At 44.4% G+C, this 23,472-nt stretch overlaps 1 protein-coding gene across 1 annotated transcript in view; it reads left to right on the forward strand.

The window, feature by feature from the left end:
* Positions 1-631: 631 nt before the first annotated feature.
* The window catches only part of GFOD1 (Gfo/Idh/MocA-like oxidoreductase domain containing 1), an 82,805-nt gene continuing 59,964 nt past the window's right edge, over positions 632-23,472 (forward strand). Inside the window, exon 1 of the mRNA XM_075828424.1 lies at positions 632-1,370. Within this exon, the coding sequence (XP_075684539.1) occupies positions 1,118-1,370 (253 nt within the window). The 5' untranslated portion in view covers positions 632-1,117. The remainder of the gene's footprint in view (positions 1,371-23,472) is intronic.

Raw genomic sequence — 23,472 nt, forward strand, 5'->3', positions numbered from 1 at the left:
TTTCATTTGTCTCATCATTTCTTTAGCAACTGTAGCGCAAATCCTATTACCACCTAAGAGATAAGCTGTGTCAGAGCTGTCTCGCAGACGCTCATCTCCGGCATTGTAAAACCCTGCATGTCTGGCTGAACCATCATTAGTTATGTCGTTTGTATGGCCGCCTTTAACCCTTTAATTGCTATATATCAGACAGGCCAATTGTAGACATGGGAAGAAAATAATAGCTATTATCTGCAGATGTGGGGATTGCTGTGTAACTGGATCTCCTATTTAAATGTCTATTGGTCTTTCCCAGCTTAGGTGTAAGTACAATAGATAATGGTGGGGGCAGTTGGTATTTACTCTTCTTCTGCATTTGTATACAGGCACGCCTGTCTCTTTGTATGTGCCATGTTATTGTAATGTAGATGAGATGCCATGCTGATCACACTGCACAAGGAAGCCTGGCATAGGCACCTTGTAGATCCATAGGCACACACAACCAGCATGTGGGCACTTGTACCAGGCAGTAGCATCTTGGACCAATTCAGAAATCCTGAATCAAGTAGGTCCTGCCAGGGGACTTCAAGGGTTAACAAGTCACCTTAGCAATAGCCAATGGCGGGTGAAGCTCGGGAGAGGGCGTTGCAGGAAAACACACACACATTAGGTGACAGCAGCTGTCTCCACCCACTCCCTGTATCACAGCAATGAAGAGGGGAAGCCTGCGATCATGGCAGAAGGCTACTAGTGCTGCCGGATCTGCACACTGAGGCTAGCCCAGGATAGTCTGTATGCCAAGCTGAGATACTGGCACTGCCCTCACGCTCTTCTCTGCCGTCTCCGGCCATTTTACCTCCCTGCAGCTCTCCCCTGGGATCGCATTGTCCTTTGATGAGAAGAGGCGAGGGAAGCAGGGTGTCTGCAAGATCCTGGCATGAGCTGGACATGGAGGGAAGAGCTTGGCCCCTCCAGCCGGAGAGGTGAGGGGGGCATACAGTAGGCATCACTGATCTCCAACGGGTGGGCATCTGATGCCTGTGTATTTGTAATTCTGCATGAGACTGATTGGTGCTTCCTGCTGCACCTTGCCATTGTGCTCTGCTGGAGGAGATCCGCTCTGTTATCCTGATCAGCCATGCTGCCCGGGGTAGGGGTGTTTGGCACCAGCCTGACATCCAGGGTGATCATCCCTTTGCTAAAAGACGAGGGCTTCTCTGTGAAGGCTTTATGGGGCAGGACGCAGGAGGAGGCTGAGGAGCTCGCCAAGGAAATGAGTGTCCCTTTCTATACCAACCGCATCGACGACGTGTTACTGCACCAAGATGTGGACCTGGTGTGCATCAACCTGCCCCCACCTCTCACCAAGCAGATCGCGGTCAAGACCCTAGGTGAGTGGTACATGATACCCATCAACAAGTCTCCCAGAGTGCGAGACTTCTGCCCACAAGTGGGAAGTGGGCACCATAGCCATGGGTGGTAGCATCAGCTGGGAAGCTCAGGAATCTGATGGGTATGTGGAGCTGGGCACCCTATTGTCTAGCTATGTGTGACTGGCCCTTTACATGCTCTGCTATCTCTACATTGTATTAGGCCTTATCATGGGGTGTAGCTATTATTGGTGCCAGTCTATTGAAATGGCAGGCATTGTTGGGTTTATTTCATGTGTGACCCAGTGATCTTCTGAAGGAAGAGATGATGTAAGGCCATAAGATTAGAAGGCCTGCCAGGGCGGCTGCCTGTTTTTTTTTTTTTAAATTTAGATTCAGGGTAATTTATAGTTACTGAGACATGTTGATGGCACTTGTCACATGGCTGGTTGGGATGTGACAGTGACGGAATAGTCTGGGGTTGTCTTGCACTGATGTATCCTCTGACTAGACACATTACAATGTTGTAGAGAAGAACGCTAATGTGCAGTTGTTGTCATTGCGTGTCTGGACGGTGGTAATAGAACATTTGTGTCTTTTGTGTAGTGTTGTGGTTAATACTGGTGATACCGCACATGTATAGGGCTCACACAAACATCACTTGATATCATAGAGCTCATATTCATCTTCAGGAATCTATCAGCATGACAGTTCTTGAAATGTGTCTTTATAGGTCCCTTCTGTACCAATGATGTCCAACTGAAAGTTTGGACCTCAGGAGGCCACGTGCAAAGTTGGACATCTTGTAAGGGTCACAGGCACAGTAAAGCAAGAGACCCACATCTTACATCGTTGTAAGAGGTTGGTCATGTTGATTTAGGATGTGTCAAATCTAGAGGCCTAAATAAATCTTCAGACTTCAAGTCCCAGATTAAAGTCCTTGAAGTATTCCTCTCCTATGAGGCACAGTGGACCTCACATAGCTAAACTGTCTCAGACAAAAAGTGCCCAACCAATCCGACTACAGCTTTTATTTTTCAAACTACACTGGAGAAGTGAAAGCTGAGCTTTGATTGGTTAATATGAGCAACAAGGTCACTTTTATGTGAGTTTTACAACATGTACTTAGGAGCGGCATGAAGGCAACACGTGAGTCCATCATTTTGTGGAAAGCTGTCAGTAAATATATGTATACATAGTGATAATTAATGAGGAACACAGTCAGAAATTGCTTAGGCCGGAGTTCCATGTTGTAATTCTGAGCGGTTATTTCAGTAGTTTGACCAAATATGGCACTTATTGTACTGTCTGAGCACCACGTACAAGAGGGACTGGGATTCGGGGTCTCTCTTAGGGCAGTGGAAAAATCTCTGCCTATAAATGTCACTGGCATTAGGCATCAACAGCAGGTCATAAGCTGGCACAGATCAGAATTACAATTGCGGCAACGATCAGATAAAACCATTTTTTTTAGCTATTTTATCATTTATTCTGATTATATGTAACATCGTAGCTTTTACTTTAGTCGTTTGGAAAAGCTTGTTTGTATGAAGGGTAAATTCATCACTCGTTATCGCACCTTCAGCAAAATTGCACCATGCATGGTCAGGTCTAGGTTCAGAATCTGCAACTGACATAAAAAAAGTGGCACATTTTTGCAGTAGTCCCAAAAGATCTCAGATAATCTTAGAATTTATTTTACTAACGTAGATCTCTTTTTGGGGCCCGTTTACATATTTCAATTCTTCTAAACCACCAAGGCTCTGTTCACACTGGTGTCGGAGTCTGTTTATACTGGAAGCCATAATGCTGTACTAGAAACATCAGATGACTTAGGATGCGGGAAATCTGCAGTATTTATGCTATGTGTGAATTTACCCTTATAATAAGGTCCATTGGGATTTTATCTGTTACCTTCATCTTAATGACAAGAATAGAGCTGCACGTTGCTCTATTATTGCTGTCAAAGTGACCAAAGCCTCAACGGAACCCTGACAGAGGCTCCTCAGCACAGATGTCAACAGAACCTAAGATGCACATGTGCAGCATTAGGCCTAATTCACACGAGCGTATTTCACGTCCATGTTACGCGTGAAAATAACGCACGTCACACGGACCTATGCAAGTACATGGGGCCATTCAGACGTTCAGTGTTTTTCACGCAGCGTGTGTCCGCTGTGTGAAACTCACTGCATGTCCTATACTTGCGCGTTTTTTGCGCATCACGCACCCATTGAAGTCAACAGGTGCTTGAAAATCACGGACAACACACGGACGCACATCCGTGTGCTGTGCGTGATTCACGCAACAGTTGCTAAAGAAATGATGAGAAAAAGAAAACCACCTCCTTCAGTTTATTTTGCTGACGTAAAAAACAGACAAGCACCATACACAGATGTCACACGCAAAGTTTTTACGCGCGCAAGATGGACATGTTCGTGTGAATAAGGCCTTAGGGTATGTTCACACGCTGAGTTCTCAGTGTAAACGTAAACGTAAACACCTAGAAATACGCCTTTAAAAGCCCATATCTCAATGCCTAAAAACATCTGCCCATTGAATTCAATGGGGAAAATGGAGATTCGTTCAGATGGGGCGGTTTTTTTACGCCTTTTAAAAAAAAGACGCATAAAAAAACGCCCCGTTTTTGGAGCTGTTTTTCATTGTGTCAATGGAAAAACAGCTCCAAAAATGTCTTGAAAAAACGCCTCAAAAAATCTTTCAGCTTCAAAAACGGCTGAAAATCAGAGGCTGTTCTCTACCCTTAGGGCACATTCACACGTGGCGGAATTGCTGTTGAATTCCGCTGCGGACAGTCCGCAGTGGAATTCTGCAGCGGCCGTTTTTTACATTTGTTTCTATACATTTTTAGGAAAGTTAGTTCAGACGTTGCAGAAAATAACTGTGCGGAAATCAGGCTGATGTGCAGAATTTTCCCTCCGCAGAATGCTCATTACATTGCGCAGAAGAAGCGGAATTTCACTGCGAATTTCAGCCTTTGCAATGCAAAAACTAAATCTGTAACAAGTCCGCTGTGATATCTGCAACGTCTGAATTACCTGTCAAATATGCAAATGTTGCTGCAGATTCATTGCGTAATTGCCCCAAATCTGCACCAACATTTGCAGCGGAAAAATTCCGCCACGTCTGAACATGGGTATGTTCACACGCTTAGCAAACAACGTCTGTTTTTCAGCCATTTTTTTTAGCAACTTGCGTTTTTAGCAGCCATTTTTGGAGCTGTTTTTTCTATAGAGTGAATGAAAAACGGCTCCAAAAACGACTGAAGTGACATGCACCTTTTCTACGGCCGTTTTTTTACGCGGACATTTTTCAAAATAGCCGCGTAAAAAACCGGGCCATCGGAACAGAACACTGTTTTTCCCATTGAAATAAATAGGCAGATGTTTGGAGGCGTTCTGTTTTCGATTTTTCGTCCGTTTAAATGGCCGAAAATAAGCCGTGTGAACATACCCTTACAATTATTTCATGTACTCGGACTGATTTGGAACAAAAAAGGAAATCCTTTGCAAGATTCTGCGGACCTGTGGATCTGGTCATGTCATCTTTTTCAACCAAGAGGGATGCACTGCTTAACATACAATGCTTACTTTATTACAGCCCCCTTGCTTGGTAGTTTGGGGTGGGGGATTTATCGGGCGCAATGTCACACACCAGCTTAATATAAAGAGATCTGTCATAATGATGGTCTTTTAAATGAAAGCTCCTATAAAAAGTCCTTATTCTGCAATGCCGGTGGGCGCAGGTGGCTATTAAAGGCTGGCAAGCCAAGTCGGACTCATTGCTTTGCAGATGGTGTGACCCCCAATCCGAACATTGAGGTTCCAATCCCGAGCAGTGTAGCCGCATTATGGCATTGTAGCTGGATATTTTATCATAACACTTCCTGGTAATAGGAAATAACCTGGTTGTGAATGCATTGCACAGGATGGTGTCGTTCAACAGGAAGTGCAGTGACAGGAAATGAGCAAATCTGCTGTTCTATATGATGGTCCCGCTGATGTTATAGGTTCAGTGGCCGTCATTGTCATGTTTTACGCTTGGATAATAACAGATACTTGTAGGGACTGTATTCTATATATCTATTAAAACATTTTTCATTTATCTTGCAAAGTAAACCTATTGGAATTCATATCGATCTGTCCTATACCATATGACCATTGATTTCATATAGTGGATCCTATAGGGGGATATTAACACTTTGCATCTAGTGGCTATGTATCCCCCAGGATCAGCTGGACGCCGTCTAACAGAAAGAGGTTGTCTATAGGGGATGACCCCTTTCACTGAACCGCAATCTTTGTTTACTTCCCCAAGAAAAGGCTCCATCATGGGCCCCCCTCAATATACAGTATGTAATTGTACATCTGCATCGCTGCCACTACTGGCACGGAATCTGTGACAAATATTGCTGTTCTTTTTTATCATTATCAGACATAAGTGGGTCATATGTGTGCAAAATACACTCCTGGGCCTTAACAACGCTGGAAGTGTCTCACTGGGCGACTGGCGAGACCACAATATGTGTTTACTCAACACAAAGGGCATTTCCGGTCATATAATATTTCTATATCTTTCCCTTTAATGTATAACTATTTCATTCATTCACCATGTACATCACTTCCTAATAAATGCAGCTTTCTTGTCATCTGCAGCACATGTGATACACAATACCTCAATATGGGGGACCATTTGCAGATGTGACTGAACTAGAAATGTGACAACGTCTTTTACACAATGTTGCCCCAAAAATGCATTTATGACATATGGAAGCATGTCCCGGAAGAAAGCATAAACCAAGTAATATGTTCCAGGCTAGGGCTAGACACATTTCAGGCTAGGGCTGTGTTCCCATATGCTTTGGATGCTCCGTTCAAAATTCCATCCAAAATGGCGGTTATGCGTTGAGCAACGGAACTATTGGTTCCATTATTCCCTTGTTCTGCTGCTCTGACGGAGCAGAATGACGGAACACACCAACGCAGGTGTAAACCGAGGCTAAGCAGAGGGATTGTACACATAAAGGGGAACCTGCAGTAGCCCATTTGGGGAATTGCACACACAGCAATTCCTTAATATATTCATATCTCAGTATCTCCCTTTACGCCTCATGCACACGACCGTAAAAAGACGCCCGCCTCAAAGAAGTGCAGGACACTTCTTGGGACGTAATTGGAGCCGTTTTTCATTGACTCCATTGAAAAACAGCTCCAATTACGTCCGTAATTGATGCCGCGAAAAACACGTGCACTCAATTTCAGACGTATTTGGCGTTGCCGTGTGAACATACCCTGAGTCATGCTGTTTTATGTCTGCAGGTCAATAGACAGTACAGAGTGCAGACTGTATCTACTGTTGTATTCTGCTGATTTGTAAGATAATATTGCTGGAATTTGCTGAATCCGTGCGAGTTTCTGATGGGAATTATCCATCTTGTAAATTCAGCGCCTCTGATACTGAATATATATATATATATATATATATATTGGGGTTTCTATAATTCCCCAATAAATTATTTGAACATGTCCAGTGATCCTATGTTGTTAAAGCCATATTTACTCAGTGATACAAGTTAGGGCCTGTTCACATCAGCATTGGCTTGCCGTTCCGTGGTTCCGTCTGAGGTTTCCGTCGGGTGAACCGCGCAACAAAAAGTCAAACTGAAACCACAGCTTCCATTTCCGTCACTATTGATATCAATAGTGACGGAAACATTACTGGCAGGTTTCCGTTTTAACGACGGAATCAATAGCGGAGTCGACTACGCTATTGATTCAGTCGGAAAAACGGAAACCTGCCGGAATGGTGACGAAAGGAAACCATTAGCAATGTTTCCGTCACCATTGATACCAATAGTGAGGGAAACAGAAGCTGTGGTTTCAGTTTGACTTTCCGTTGCGCGGTTCACCCGACGGAAACCTCAGACGGAACCCCGGAACGGCAAGCCAACGCTGATGTAAACAGGCTCTTAGTTGTTTGTGGGCAGTGTGGAATGTGTACTTGTTCGTTCTCCCTTCTATGGTCCTGTGTGCAGATTATTTACATAGAAGTGGAGAATACTGGAATTGGCCTTTGCTCGTGGCTATGCACATGGCAGGCAGCGGGTTTGTGTGAAATCTTTAGTCACCAGAAATTCCAGCTTTTCCACATTGCTTCAAGCTGATTGTGACTTGTGACCCAGCTCAGTTATTCTCTAGGTGAAGGAACTGTTTACTTTTGCATATGACCTTTTTGCGGTTATTTGTCTTTAGCCAGTAGGAACTATTTTAAAAGCTTAGATTGCTCCACATTACCGCTACCTTCAAGAAAATCTGGGAAAAAGATGAAGGTGCTGCTATGGAGGAATGACAGAGAGCAAGACTTGTGGCGCTCTATGTGTAGTCCAAATGTTGGATTCCTATTCGCCTCTTATAAAGGGGAATTCCACCATTGGACGACAGTCCACGATGCAGCGCCCCAACAGTTATGACGTGAATTATTTCGATACGCTGTGGGCCTACGGGTTGGATCTGATTGAATAGTTTGGATTATTATGTCTTATCCTTTCACCCAATTTACACAGAATAAGAGATGTCCGGTGGCTGCTTATCTCCCCCTCCCCTGACATCTTCCATTAATATTTTTTTTATCATGTTCAATTTTTTTCCTTTTCTATATTATTAACCTGTACAACCAATACGGCTACTGTTACAGCTTGGTTGTCACAGAACTTTCCTAGATTTCTGAAAGTCAATTCTGCCGTCTGTCATAATGAGGCAGGTTTTCCGTTCCAGATCCAGGCAAAGATGGGTGATGGTGGCTACATTGGTTATCCTTCTACGATTTGTATTGACTGGCGATTTAATTTAAGGGGGAAAGCAGGAAGTTTGACACGCAAAGGAAATCCTTCCTCCCTGATCTGGCTATGGCAGTGGCTAGTGTTGAAAATTTCCTGCCGAATTATTATATTTTCTTGTGAATGTTACTAGAGGTATATAATACATATTTGAATCGAGCCATTCTTTTAAATGCAAGTTTTATTAATGGATTGAAGCCCTTAATTGACTTTTCATATTCATGATGGTCCATAGAATAGTAAGTACTGTGTTAGATATTGAATAGAATAAAAGTGGTCTAGCTATCATGATGATTCATCTGGTCCTTCGTCACAAAACACTGTAAAGGGGAAGTAGTATAGCGTAATAGTAGAGACGTGCTACACCCAGCACTGCATTTTCCATTCATGTCATTTTCACTCTACTAGACTATTACAGAGCTCCAATGAGAAGTGACTATGTAACAACACCCTCCATGATGGTGGAGAGATATATAAAAACCATCTAACATGAAAATGTGCCAAGGCAACCAATTTAGAACTATTTCTTTAACTTGTCTGGTAAAATGAAAGCTGTGCTGTGATTGGTTGCTCTGGAAAACAAGGCCAGTTTTCATGTTAAACAGTTTTGATAAATAAGGCCCTATCTCTGTTTTCTATGATCCCCATTTTACATACTGATCGATTGCCATGTTGTCGTAAAAGTGTCTCAGAGACATCAATATAGAAAAGGGTTCTTTACAGTTAGAGTGGTCAAGCTATGGAATGCCCTTCCCCAGGAGTAGTGATGGCAGATACTATGTCAGCATTTAAAAAAAGTCTAGATGATTATTTACTGACGAATGGCATTGAGGGTTATAGTAAATCAAACAAAGAATGACGGATAATTTATTGAGAAAGGTTGAACCTGATGGACCTATGTCTTTTTTCAACCTATGTAAGGCCTCATGCACACGTCCGTGCCCATAATCACGGACCGCGATTGCGGGCACAGCCAGCCGCTGATGCCCGCGGGCCGCATTTTTGTGCCGTGCTCCCATACAAAGCACGACCCGTAAAAAATTAAAAGTACAACATGCTCCATAATTCCCGGCACGGTTCTACGGCACGGATACCTAAGGTGTACGCGGCCAATAGAACCGGGCGGGTCCGTAATTGCGAACCGTATTGCGATCCACAATTACGGAGATTTTTCATGGTTGTGGACATGGGGACTAAGAGATATATCGCTTGTTGTATATAACAACCAATCAGAGTCCAGGCTTCATTGTTTTCCAGTGCAGTTTACTAAATGAAAGTTGAGACTTGATCCATGGGGCCCATTAATGTATACATAAATGGGTTTATAGGAAAAGTTACACAACTTGGTAATAACTTTGGACCTCGGTCTAACAGAAAAACTGGACCTGTTGCCCATAACAACCAATCAGAGCTCCGCTTTCATTCCTAAATTTGCTACACTGTGATTGGTTGCTATGTACAACAAGGCCAGTTTTTCTGTTAGACAGTTTTGATAAACTAGATCCATTGTGTTTCAATTAAAAATCATTCAATATCTCTGCTTGGATAAGGGTATGGGTATGTTCACACAGGGCAGTTAAAAGCACACAGTGTATCTGTATCTGCCCTGATCGCCGCAGGGAATTGTGGCTGAAAAACCGCATCAAATTGTGGTGGAGTTTTTTGTCCGGAATATCCGCTGCGACAAACTGCAAAAATATCATATGTACCCACAGCCATGGCGACGCGTCCCTCTGCCGTCCTGCAGCCCAACTTCCGGGTGCCGCACGTGATGCGCGCTACAATAGTAAAATAAATGAATGAGAACAGAACACTTCGTGCTTTTCTGTTTGTAAACATAAAAACAGAGTGTCATAATGATGCCGGCTGCGTGAAAATCACGCAGCCACGCACCATATGCTGATACCACACGGACCTTTTGCGCGCGCAAAATGCAGCATTTTTTTGCGCGCGCAAAACGGACACGTCCGTGTGAATAAGGACTCAGGCTGTGGATTTTCCGCAACGAAATCCGCAGTATTTATGCTACGTGTGAACCCGGCCTAAAACCCCATACTGTACTGCTTACTCAGTGTAGGTTAAAGCTATCTGCCTTGAGTTCAGGACAGGAGAGATATTTGTGTTGCTGTTTTGTTTAGTGCACAGGGAATCACTTACACTGAGATACACTATGTGGCCAAAAGTATATGGACAGTCCTAATTATTGAGTTCAGATGACTCAGCGACACTTATTGCAAACTGGTGCATAAAATCAAGCACACAGCCATGCTAAAGAGCTCAGTGACTTTCAACGTTGCTCTGTCATAGGATGCCACCTTTGCCACAAGTCAGTTTGTGAAATTTCTGATCTGCTAGATCTGCCTTGGTCAAGTTTAAGAGCTATTATTGTGACGTGAAAGCGTCTAGGAGTAACAACAGCTCAGCCACAACCACACGTCAACCCGTAAGGGTATGTTCACACACACTATTTACGGACGTAATTCGGGCGTTTTAGCCCCGAATTACGTCCGAAAATGCGCCTCAATAGCGTCGGCAAACATCTGCCCATTCATTTGAATGGGTCTTACGATGTTCTGTTCAGACGGTCATTTTTTTATGCCCCGCCTTTTGACAGCGGGGCGTAAAAAGGACGCCCGCGTCAAAGAAGTGTCCTGTCACTTCTTGGGACATAATTGGAGCCGTTATTCATTGACACCAATGAAAAGCAGCGCCAATTACGTCCGTATTGGACGTGGCGTTCAAGCGCCTGCACATGCCGTTACGGCTGAAATGACGGGGCTGTTTTCTCCTGAAAACAGCCCCGTAATTTCGGCCGTTACGGACGCTGTAGTGTGAACAAACCCTAACAAACGCCTATCTGTTGCATCACTCACTACAGAGTTCCAAACTGCCTCTGGAAGTGACATCAGCACAGGAGCCATGCGTCCAGAGCTTCATGAAATGGGCTTCAGCAGCACACAAGCCTAAGCTCACTATGCGCAATGCCACGTGTTGAAGCATGTAATGCACGCCGTCACTGGAATCTGGAGTAGTGGAAACCTGTTCTCCGGAGTGACAAATCATGTTTCACTTTCTTGCAGCCTGATGTATGAATCTGTGTTTGCTGGATGCCAGCAGAAGGCTTACCACCAGAATGCATAGTGTCTGCTGGAAAATTTGCCTGAAGAGGGATAACGGTCTGGGGCTGTTTTTCAGGGTTTGAATTAGGCCCCTTATTTCCAGTGAAGGGTTAATGTTAATGTTTCAGCATGCAAAATACATTTGACACAATTATATGATTCCAACTATATGGCAAGAGTTTGGGAAAGGCACTTACCTATTCCAGCATGACTGTGCCCCAGTGCAAAAAAGCAAGCTTCATAAAGACATGATTTGAAGAGTTTGGTGTAGAGCAGGGGTCTCATGCACGCGGGCCGCATGCGGCCACTGAGGCTGTCATCTGCGGCCCGCGGGACACAGAGCCGCTAGTATAGGCTCTGCTCCGGGACTCTGTGGAATTCCCTGACATCGCTGTCCATATATGGACAGTTTTGTAAGGGTCTTCCCCAGAGCGGAGTCCCGGGCAGAGCGGTAGTAGAGGTTCTGCTCCGGGACTCTGTGGAATTCCCTGACATCGATGTCTATATATGGACAGTTTTGTCAGGGTCTTCCACAGAGCAGAGTCTCGGGAAGAGCGCTAGTATCGGCTCTGCTCCGGGACTCTGTGGAATCCCCTGACATCGCTGTCCATGAATGGACACGCAATGTCTGGGGCTTCCCCAGAGCCTGAGTCCCGGGCAGAGCGCTAGTATGTGTTCTGCTCCGGGACTCTGTGGAATTCCTTGACATCGCTGTCCATATATGGACAGTTTTGTCAGGGTCTCCCGCAGAGCGGAGTCTCGGGCAAAGTGCTAGCATAGACTCTGCTCCGGGACTCTGTGGAATCGCCTGACATCGCTGTCCACATATGGACAGCGATGTCTAGGGCTTCCCCAGAGCTGGACAGTGATGTCAGGAGCACAGATGGAGTCCCAGTAGGAGCGCCAGTAGCGCTCTGCCCGGGACTCCAGCTCTGGGGTTGCCCCTGACATCTCTGTCGATTATATGAACAGTGATGTCAGGAGCAGAGCTGGAATCCCAGGCAGGGTGCTAGAAGCGGCTCTGCTCCGGGACTCCAGCTCTGGGCAAGCCCCTGACATCACTGTCCATATATGGACACTGATGTCAGTTGCTTCCCCAGAGTTTCGGAGCAAAGCCTATACTAGTGCTCCGCTCTGGGACACCGGCTCTGGGGTTGCCCCTGACATCACATTCTGGTCCAGTAGGATCCACTGACGTCACTGTGTATGAATAGTGACATTAGGGGCTCCTCCAGCAGAGGAATCCCTGGCCAAAGCGTTGTAAACTCTCTGGCTGGGGATTCCACTCCTAGAGGGAGCCCCAATAGAGCTATCTACTGGGGGTGTCTGTGGCACTATCCACAAGGGGTGTGTGTGGCAGCATCTACAGAGGGCACTGTGGCAGCATCTACAGAGGGCACTGTGGCAGCATCTACAGAGGGCACTGTTGCAGCATCTACAGAGGGCACCTTGGCATTATCTACAGAGGGCACTGTGGCAGTATATACGGCAGTATCTACAGAGGGCACTGTGGCATTATCTACAGAGGGCGCTGTGGCAGCATCTACAGAGGGCGCTGTGGCAGCATCTACAGAGGGCGCTGTGGCAGCATCTACAGAGGGCGCTGTGGCAGCATCTACAGAGGGCGTTGTGGCAGCATCTACAGAGGGCGCTGTGGCAGCATCTACAGAGGGCGCTGTGGCAGCATCTACAGAGGGCGCTGTGGCAGCATCTACAGAGGGCGCTGTGGTAGTATCTACAGAGGGCACTGTGGTAGTATCTACAGAGGGCACTGTGGCAGTATCTATAGAGGGCTCTGTGGCACGATCTAAAAAGGGGCTGCCTAATTTTGACATTTGTGTGTGTGCCAAACGCTGTCAACTGAGCTGCCGGACTGCATTTAGCGACACTTAAACTGCAAAACTGTTTTGTTGAAATAAGCACGTGGAGAACTCTCGCAAATTTCCGGTGAGTTTAAACCTAGAGCTATTATTATAGTAATGTAGTATTGTTATAGTAGTTCAAATAACTAATTAATTAACAATAATTTTGTAATGTATCAAATTTGAAAGTAATGCGGCCCGTCAACTTCACATTTTTTCTATATGTGGCCCACTTACCCAACCGAGTTTGAGACCCCTGGTGGCTGCACAGAGTCTTCACCTCAACCCCATCAAACATCTTTGAGATTGCGAGCCAGACCTTCTCATCCAACATCAGTGCCTGTTCTCACAAATGCTCTTTTGGCTGAATAGGCACAAATTCCCACAGACACATTCTAAAATCTTTCAGAAAGCCTTCCCTCGAAGAGTGGAAGCTGTTGTAGCCACAAAAGGTTGCCTAACTCCATATTAACACAAGCTCATGTAGGTGTTTGGTGAAGTATCCAAATACTTTTGGCCATATTGTGTACATTGTAACTAACATTCGCTGTGTGAGCAGAACTAGGTCAAAATTAATTTTCAGCTTGTCAATATCATGGCCGCCTGTCCAGCCATCAGCCCCCGCCGATTTCCCTTGAAAGGCCAGCGTGCGCCATTATCCACCCCACTATCCCGGGCACATAAGGTACACTTCCACATTGCTCTTTGCCTGAGAAATTAGGTTCCATACTCTAGCTTGCTAGTAGAACTCTCCTGTGTTTTTTTCTATTTGGATTACATGTTACCGACCCTTCCTGAACTTGACCTCGCCTGCCTACCGCCTGCCCTGACCTTTTTCATGTTCACTGTGACAACCGTCTTCTGCCTGCCCTGAGCTACGTTATAGTTTGGATCCTACATCTTACCTGCTGTTATTGCATCTCGTCAGTCCATGTCGACAATTGCCAATGGGGACTACTGTGGGGGTAGTAAACAGGGGATTCTAGCGGCCAAGTCCACATATGGAGGTTAAAGAGTGAACACCTAGCTATCCCTTAGACTCCGTTCTCCAGTTTAGCCCTTTGCTAAATCCGTTGGCTGCACAGTTAGTCCACACCACCTTCTGTTGGTCCCGCGACAGTCGCCAAAATGTACGAGCTCCCTGACCGTAAACAATGAATGTTTACATTCATTGACCAAAAGTGAAGATCTTGAAAATGGCAAGGAATTGAAAAGTATATTAGAAAGCTGCACAACTATTCATTATAGGGAATAGATCTCATGAATTTGTAGTGCAAATCAATTGCATACAATATATTATATGCACACATTTTCTGAAATCATGGGATTCTTTTAGAGCTTCAGGCAGTACTATATCTTTTCAGAATTTTGGGACAGTTTTCTAAAAAAAAAAAAATTAAGGAAAGGGACGAATAAAGAATCCAGTATATAAATGCTCTGGAGGACTTGGCACAGTATTTCATGGTTTCCCATTAATTTGAATGTGGGTTGTGTAATATTAAATTTCCCCTGAAGCAGCTGCACCAGGGCAAATGCGTAGCCTCTTGCATCTCCTCTCCCCGGGCAATATTAGCTTTTCGCCATGTCAACTAGCTCCTGTCCTATTGTTGGCCATTTGTCCCTCTGATGCTGGGTTATGCACAAGTGTAAAGTTCATAGGGAACGGCTCTGAAATGTGCTACCTTAAAGGGGTTTTCCCATGCGGGACATTTATGACAAAACCACAGGATATGTCATAAATGTTAGAGAGATGCAGGTCCCACCTCTGGGACCCGCACCTATCTCTAGAACGGGGCCCCCTAAACCACGTTCTAGCTTTTTGTACTCTGGCTGCCTCCCGGCCACTTACTGATTACATGGTCGGGAGTTATGGAAACAGCGTAACTCGCTGACCTATACTGTTTCCGTAACTCCCATAGTAATGAATGGCAATTACAGAAGCAACATAGCATGCGAGCTACGCTGTTTCTGTAACTACTATTGAGTTCTATGGGAGCTACGGAAACAGTGTAGCTCAGCAAGTTACGCTGTTTTCGTAACTCCCGACCATATTATAACCAGGAAGTGGCCGGGAATCAGCGTGAGCACAAAAAGCTATAACGGGGTTTAGGGGACCCCGTTCTAGAGACAGGTGCGGGTCCCAGAGGTTGGACACGCATTTATCTTACATTTATGACATACCCTATGGATATGTCATAAACGTCTCTGATGGGAAAAACCCTTTAAGGCCAGGAACTTACAGTTTTAATGCAGTCTTTGGCTCAGTTTTTTTGAACGAAACACAGAAGTGGACACAAAATGTAGGAAACAAGTGAATTTTACTTCACCTTTAATGGTATTAAATAAACATTACACCTGTAATTTCTAACCATGGGGAACATCTGAAATAAAAGATTACTCTCCTGGGGGACCCATTCAACGACCTCATTGTTACTGTAAAACTGGGGAACCCTGACTAGGTTCCAAAGAACATTGCATTACAGTGTAGTGTAATATATCCCATTAACAACAGATAAAACGCTAAATAATCATTTATGGAGCTTTGGAATTGATTATAAAACGCCAAAAATTTACTTTCATGAAAATTGCAACTATTTTTATCTTTGTCTTTGACGGTCACAAAGGATCTTTTGCCCTGTGTCGTGACTGATTGTGACTAATGCTGGCAGGCTCTTTGTACTACTGTAGAGGTGATAAGTTGTCCTATATTTGTTGTACCTAGTTCTCCTCATCTGCCATTTCTACAGATTTATGATGGTCATCTGATTTACGTGCTGTCACCTCTACTCTACAATGTTTCAGTGCTTTAGTAAATACTTATTATACTCATATCTAAAACAGCTTTCATAAACATTAAATCAATTGTCCACCTTTGAACAACATTTTTGCAGCTCGAATAAAGAAGTTGATCTAGAATTCTGCAGGCTTTGGAGCTGGTGTCCTAGTATCACTTGCTGGTTCAGTGTCTGGACAAAGTTTTAAAAAAAAAATCATCTTTACTCAAGGCCCTATACAGTAATGTTATGTAGATAAAATAACTGTACCACTGGACTATAGGTGCTCAGCTGAGGCCTAGTTGACATCACGTTTCTTACTTCTGTCAGAAATTTACATCGGAGGACTCCCGGCGTATAACTCAGACGGAAGGCTGCAACATATTCCACTGTATAGGCATAATTTGTCTGAATCCCCCATATATAGATAGTGATGTCTGGAGCTTTACAAGTCCTTCCGATGCTCTGGCCCTGGAAAAGCTTTACAATTCCGGAGTCGCTGGGCAGAGCATTTGAAGCGCTTTACCCGGGGTGCTAGACATTGACGTCAGGAGCTTCCCCAGGGCCGGAACTCCCAGGCCGAGCGCTACCTGATGCTTTTCTCATGGACTCCCACTCTGGGGAAGCTCCTTGATGTAAACATTTAACGTAAACTTGTGGAGGATGCCGTACAGTGCCATTTGTCACATTTAACACATATGTTAAAAAACATAAATAGTGGGGTATACTTTTTTTATCGAAATAGCGTACTGTACTATGCTACTCTATCCTTCAAATAAAGGTATTTTGACGTATTCTAGTCCGACAGAGGCTAAAAAGACACTCTTTTGGCCTTCGTCGGGCTAATGGAGCCTACAAACATCTGCCCGTTGAAATCAATGGGAAAAACAGCATTTAGTTCATACGGGGCCCCTTTTTACGCCTCTGTTTAAAAAAAACGGAGCGTAAAAAGACGCTCCGTAAAAAGAAGTAGGGTATGTGCACACGATAAGTGTCTTTTACGTCTGAAAAGACAGACTGTTTTCAGGAGAAAACAGCTGCGTCGTTTCAAACGTAAAAGCTCCTCCTCGTATTATGCGAGGCGTCTGTGACGCTCGTAAATCTTGAGCTGCTCTTCATTGACTTCAATGAAGAACGGCTCAAATTACGTTGCAAAGAAGCGTCCTGCACTTCTTTGCCGAGGCAGACAATTTACGCGTTGTCGTTTGACAGCTGTCAAACGACGACGCGTAAATGACAGGTTGTCTGCACAGTACGTCGGCAAACCCATTCAAATGAATGTGCAGATGTTTGCCGACGTATTGTAGCCCTATTTTCAGGCGTAAATCGAGGCATAATACGCCTCGTTTACGCCTGAAAATAGGTTGTGTGAACCCAGCCGTAGCATGTCACTTCTTGAAGCATTTTTTGGAGCTGATTTTCCATTGAACACTATGAAAAACGCCTGAAAAGAAGCCTCAAAAGAAGCTCCAAATTTCATTTTCAGCTTAAAAAATGCCTGAAAACCAGAGGCTGTTTTCTCTGAAATCAGCTCCGTATTTTCAGACGTATTTTGTTAAGCATGTGAACATACCCTAGTTATGTCCTAATAGGAAACATCATGGATTAAAATTTATTAAGTGGCGCACGTTTCTTGATAAATTTGGTTGACCGTGCGCCACTGATTGAAACCTACGCCAGCCAGCAGCTGGCATAAATTTGAGCAAATGCCCCGGGTGACCCCATCCCTTTTGCTAAGATCCACTTTTATAAAATTAACGAACGGCAGAAATGGATCAAAAGTCTAAATTTTATGTCTTTTATGTCTTTTGAGCCATTTGCGACTTTTCTATGCCTGAAAACTGGTGTAGAAAAGTTTTTAAATTCCTCCCCTGGTGTTTGTGCTGGAGGAGTAGCGTGAACTTGAAATATTTTTAGAATTTCTAATTTAAGGTGTAACTGCGAGTCCAGAGCGTTGTAAAATGTTTTCACATTGAAGCGAGTCATAGCTATAAAGCCTTAAAAGGAAGCATTGTGTATGGGGTGTATGCGACTTGCCAGATACGTGAACATTTATGTATATGTGTATGTGTGGAGCTGAGATAAGACAGTCCGTTATTATTAAAATTAAATATTATTAAAAGGGATTTATTTTTATGGGATAAGTTCTAAAAGGCAAAAGGAATATTTGAACTATTTTGCTAAATAAAAACACTTATGCTCCAGAAAAAATCAGTGCGCTGTGGATTTTACAACGCGCAGCTTGTTCATTACTCCCATGTGGCACATTTGTTGCAGAAATTTCTGTGACTGAAATTCCTCTCTATTCATTTGATTAAGGTTCTTTCTACAGCATGTACATTGATTTCTGCATGTCCCATTCAGATGAATGGGACGGCCGCATTATGAATATACCCTTAGGCCTCATGCACACGACCGTAGCCATGTGCACGGCCGTGATTTTCGGGTCAGTCAGCCGCGGAGTGACACCCGCGAGCCGCCCGCAAATCGCGGGCCGTGCACTTGGCCGCGTCCATTATTTCCTAGGAGCCTGGACCGCAGAACACGGCCGTAATAAGACATGTCCGTTCTTTCTGCGTTCCGGGCTCCTGGGCCAAGCACGGACCGTGGAAACCACGGTCGTGTGCATGGGCCCATAGGAATGAATGGGGCTGCAATTGTCCCGTGGATTTTCGGGGGAATTGTGGCCGCAAAAGCACGTTAGTGTGCATGGGGCCTGAGGGTATGTTCACACGGCCTATTTTCGGCCGTGTTTCGGGCTGTAAACGGCCGAAAAATCGGAAGCAAAATGCCTCCAAACATCTGCCCATTGATTTCAATGGAAAAACGGCATTCTGTTCCGACAGGCCGTTTTTACGCGGCCGTTTTGGGAAAAAAAACGGCCGCGAAAAAGAAGGTTACTTCTTGGGACGTTTTTGGAGACCCTATAGAAAAACAGCTCCAAAAACGGCTGTAAAAAACGCTGCAAAAATCGCGAATTGCTCAAAAAGCGTCTGAAAATCAAAAGCTGTTTTCCCTTGAAAACAGCTCAGTATTTTCAGATGTTTTAGAGTTTGCGTGTGAACATACCCTTAGGCTGGATTCACACGAGCATGTTCGGTCCGTAGAAAACGGAACGTATTTCGGCCGCGGATCCCGGACCGAACACACTGCAGGGAGCCGGGCTCCTAGCATAATAGTTATGTACGACGCTAGGAGTCCCTGCCTCGCTGCGGGACAACTGTCCTGTACTGTAATCATGTTTTCAGTACGGGACCGTAGTTCCACGGAGAGGCAGGGACTCCTAGCATCGTACATAAGTATGATTCTAGGAGCCCGGCTCCCTGCACTGTGTTCGGTCCGGGATCTGTGGCCGAAATACGTTCCGTATTTTACGGACCGAACATGCTCGTGTGAATCCAGCCTTATTGTTACCAATAAGGATATATTCACACACTACAAATTGTTGCAGTCATTTCTGCAACCTTCCCATACATCTGAATGGGGCTTGCAGAAATCCATGCGCATACTGCAGAAACAACCCCATTCAGATGTATGGAACAGATTTTCAGTCCCAGAAATTTCTACAACAAAATCTGCCGCGTGTGACTGCACCCACTTTTTCAGTTTTTACATAAGCAAATCGGCCGTGAATTTTTTAGTGAAGTCAAATTGAGCTAATACAGAGCTATTGAGCGCAGAGAATAGATCCAGTGTGTTCATGTGCGGCAGATTTGTTGTAGAAATATTTGCGACCAAACGAGTGAATGGGTTTATTTCTGCAGCATGTGCATGGATTTCTTCAGGCCTCATTGAGATGAATGCAATAGTCGCAGTGATTTCAATGGGGCTGTTCACACATGCGTGAGTTTAAACGCAGCGAAAATCTGTTGCGTGAAACTCACTGCATGTCCTATATTGGTGGGTTTTCACGCACCTACGTGCCCATTGATGTCAATGGGTGCGTGAAAACCACTCACCGAACACGGATGCACATGCTCGTTAATCTCACATCAATTCCATTAACAAAAAGTAAATAAAAAGAAGTGCTTTGCGAGTGCGTGAAAAACACATGCCAATCACAAAGCACACTGATGCAATAACGGAACGCACATGGACAGATTTACGCGCGTAAATCTGTCATGCTCGTGTGAATGTAGCCTAAGGGTATGGCCCTGCTTATCGGTGTCTGCATGAAACCCTGCCCACATGCGGTTGCAAATGACCCACAAAATCGTGTGGCCATTGGCCACCACAAGTGAGCGAGGTTTTCGGCCGCATGCAGATGCCGCTATGTAGAATCTTACCCTAACTTCCCCGTGTTAATCAGTAAATTGGTCAATGATGTACACCAAAAATGTATTTCTCATGAAAGAACGAAAGTTTATTGTTCCACCCATTAGGTGTCAATTTAACAATTTTTTTCGACTTCCATCGTTTCCTACACTGAGAAATCTCATAGACATCAACAGAAACAACCCACAAAGCAAGGCTTCTTTTAGTCGACTACGCTATTGTTTCCATTATAAAAAAAAAGGAAACTTTACGGAACGGAAACCAACTGAAATGGAAGCATTGCCATTGAAATCAATAGTAATTCAAATGGGAGATATAGTTTCCGTTCGGCTTTCCGTTCATCTGTTCCTCTGACAGAATGGATTAATAGAAACCCCAAACGGAAACCAACACTGATGTAAACAGGCCCTAAATACATCAAATTTCTCTGATAGTTTGCTACAATGTGTCAGTCTGGAATCCTGGCTGTTTAGTTTACAGGGAATTGCCTAGACTGGATACAATTGTATCCACTTCTGAACGGTGTGCAGGACTTAGTGCAGTTGCGCACGACTGAGTGCCACTCGGGCCATTTTTCATGGCTTCCGAGTGTTACCCGATAGTTTTCACGGACCCATTCACTCTTAGCGGGTGAATCTGGTCCGTGAAAACGGACTCGGCTTTCCGTTCAGTGGAAAGATAGGATATGTCTCGGCCCGGCCAGCACACACAGTCGTTTGCATGAGGCATTATTATGCAATCATTTGCAGCCTATGAACAAGAGTTTTCACATTCACTGACAGCAAACAAACATCTTGAAAATGGTAATGAATGGAAATAGATGTTTCGTTTAAGTCTATAGGGAAATATAGAAAACACTACATACAAAGAATTTTGGTTTGAGGTGTTTTTGTGATGTTTCTGGAATCAATGGCGTTATTTTTTTTTAAACGCAGCATGCTCTAGGTATGTTTTTTTCTGACATTTTTCCCGTAGGATTCTCTATTGGAGTTACAAAAATGGCAGAAAAAAACTTATGTTCAAAATGTTACAAATTAAAAAGACGCCTTTTAAAAAAGCAATCAAAATGCTTGAAATTCATGGCGTTTTATACAAACATTTAGTCTGTGTGAAGCAGGAAGTTTTATGTGCTGAAACTTTTAGTAGGCCGTATTCATTTCAGTTATAATGGCAGCAAATAACTGATCGCCTACAAAAACACAAATGTCCCCATGATTCTATCCCAAAAATCTTCAGTTCTGATAATCTCCAGACACGTTTATCTTAATATATGTGAATGTTAATCACATTTCCTAATATATTATATATAACTTTTCTAAGCTATATACCTTCTGTTTGCGCTCCTTCTTGGCAGGCAGTGGTCAGGTCCTTATGTCTGCTGAGGAAATGACTACATCATGGTCCATTAACCACTATTATTAGATCTGCTGAGTCTTCCCTCAGACGGGTGCAGCTTGTGATAAGAGTAGTTCAGTTCCAGATACCATATAAATGTAAATTGTCCATTATTGCGTGTTCTACTAGAGTGCATTCCTTCCTGTCTGCCTAGTCCATGTGTGCTAACCCTGGTGTGAACTTGTAGAGATTAGATTTTCATTGATGGGAGACGTCCCATGAAATTGAGAATATTAGATATGCTTGCACTTAGGCCCCATCCACACGACCGTAAAAAACGCCGTAATTGCGGACTGCAATACAGACGCGCCCGGTTCTATTGGCCGCAGACACCTTTCCGTATCGCTACGGAAAGATGTCTGTGTCGTAAAAGTGTGCCCGGAATTATGGAGCATGTCCTATTTTTCTTATTTTACGGCCCGTGCTCCCATACTTTGTATGGGAGCACGGCACGAAAAAGTGGCATACGGGCGTCGGCGGCCGGTCGTGCTTGCAATCGCGGGCCGTGATTATGGGCACGGCTGTGTGCATGAGGCCTTACTATGTGCTGTCCAGTGACTTTACTTATTATAACCAAATGTCATGATTGCAGCAATGGATGTATACAATGTGACTAAGGGTCCTCTTACACGGCCTGACGTGGGCCGTGTAAACGAGCGCTGATCAATGAGACAGCTTTCACAAGGAGCTAGTATGGGGACAAGCACTCGTTACTCCTATCGCTCGTCCCCATACATTTCTGTCATGTTGGCAGCACATCTCCCTGTTTACACAGGGAGATGTGCTGCCGACAATGATAATATTTTAGGCTACATAAACGAGCGGATGAGCTGATGAACGAGTTGATCGTTGCATTGTTTACACAGTGCAATGATCAGGAACGAGGCCCGTGTAAAAGGGCCTAGAGGCTGGCCATATATTTTAGACGTCAGCCGAACAATTCCTTCCGACTCTCCCATACACATTCCCTCTCGGCTAAACTATGCGTGCATGCGTTCAGTCAACTCCTGTGGCAACGGCATATCTCCTGGCAAACAAAAGGATTGGACGTGTTAAATTCCTATTTTCTCCCCTGACAGCTGCAGTCGGGGGTAGCGTCAGGACACCGCCATACACATTAGATGGTCGGCTTGTCAGGCGGGAACAAAGCACCCGGTAGGAGGATGACTAGCTACATTCAGCCCTGACATCCTTTCCTCCGTTCTTTTACTGCAATCCCAACATTAGTCATTGTGACCACCAGTGGCAATCTGGGGGAAGCAGTAGTCTGATACTCCCCTTACACTGTGCTGACATCTGGAATTATATGTCAGCAAAGTGCAAGTGAATGGAGCGGGCAGGCACGTCTGTTGTCGTTATTCGAGTTTGGGATGAGGGGCCATCGCATATGCGTAGCGTGTGTGGCAACAACATTTTTAGCTCTCTGATTGGCACTACAGGAGCCTGTTTAGTGGGCGCAGATTACACCTCTACTTTAATATTTGTCTATATTTAAGACGCCTGTGAAGGGACTTGAGCCTTATACAGGTTCTATGTGATGAAGTGAATATTTGCCAGATCATTGCATCCTGTTTGTGAGGTCTGATTCCTTCCTCATCCAAGATATTGTGTGTCGGACTGGCTCCTTAGAACGGTAGTGTATACAATATAGTAGGGCCAGACTCAGAGGTCGCACTACATATTTTCCAGCCCGTTAAAATTCTCGTCTTAGCATTTTTTAGGAGTATTTTTTTTTTTGCTTTTTGCCAAGGAGGAATACGTAATTTACAGTAATTCAAATAATATTGCGTAGGCATAAACTGTGTTAAAAACTCGCTACTTATGCATGGAAACATTACTATA

The sequence above is a fragment of the Rhinoderma darwinii genome, chromosome 5, assembly GCF_050947455.1.
Source record: "Rhinoderma darwinii isolate aRhiDar2 chromosome 5, aRhiDar2.hap1, whole genome shotgun sequence".
Taxonomy (NCBI): domain Eukaryota; kingdom Metazoa; phylum Chordata; class Amphibia; order Anura; family Rhinodermatidae; genus Rhinoderma; species Rhinoderma darwinii.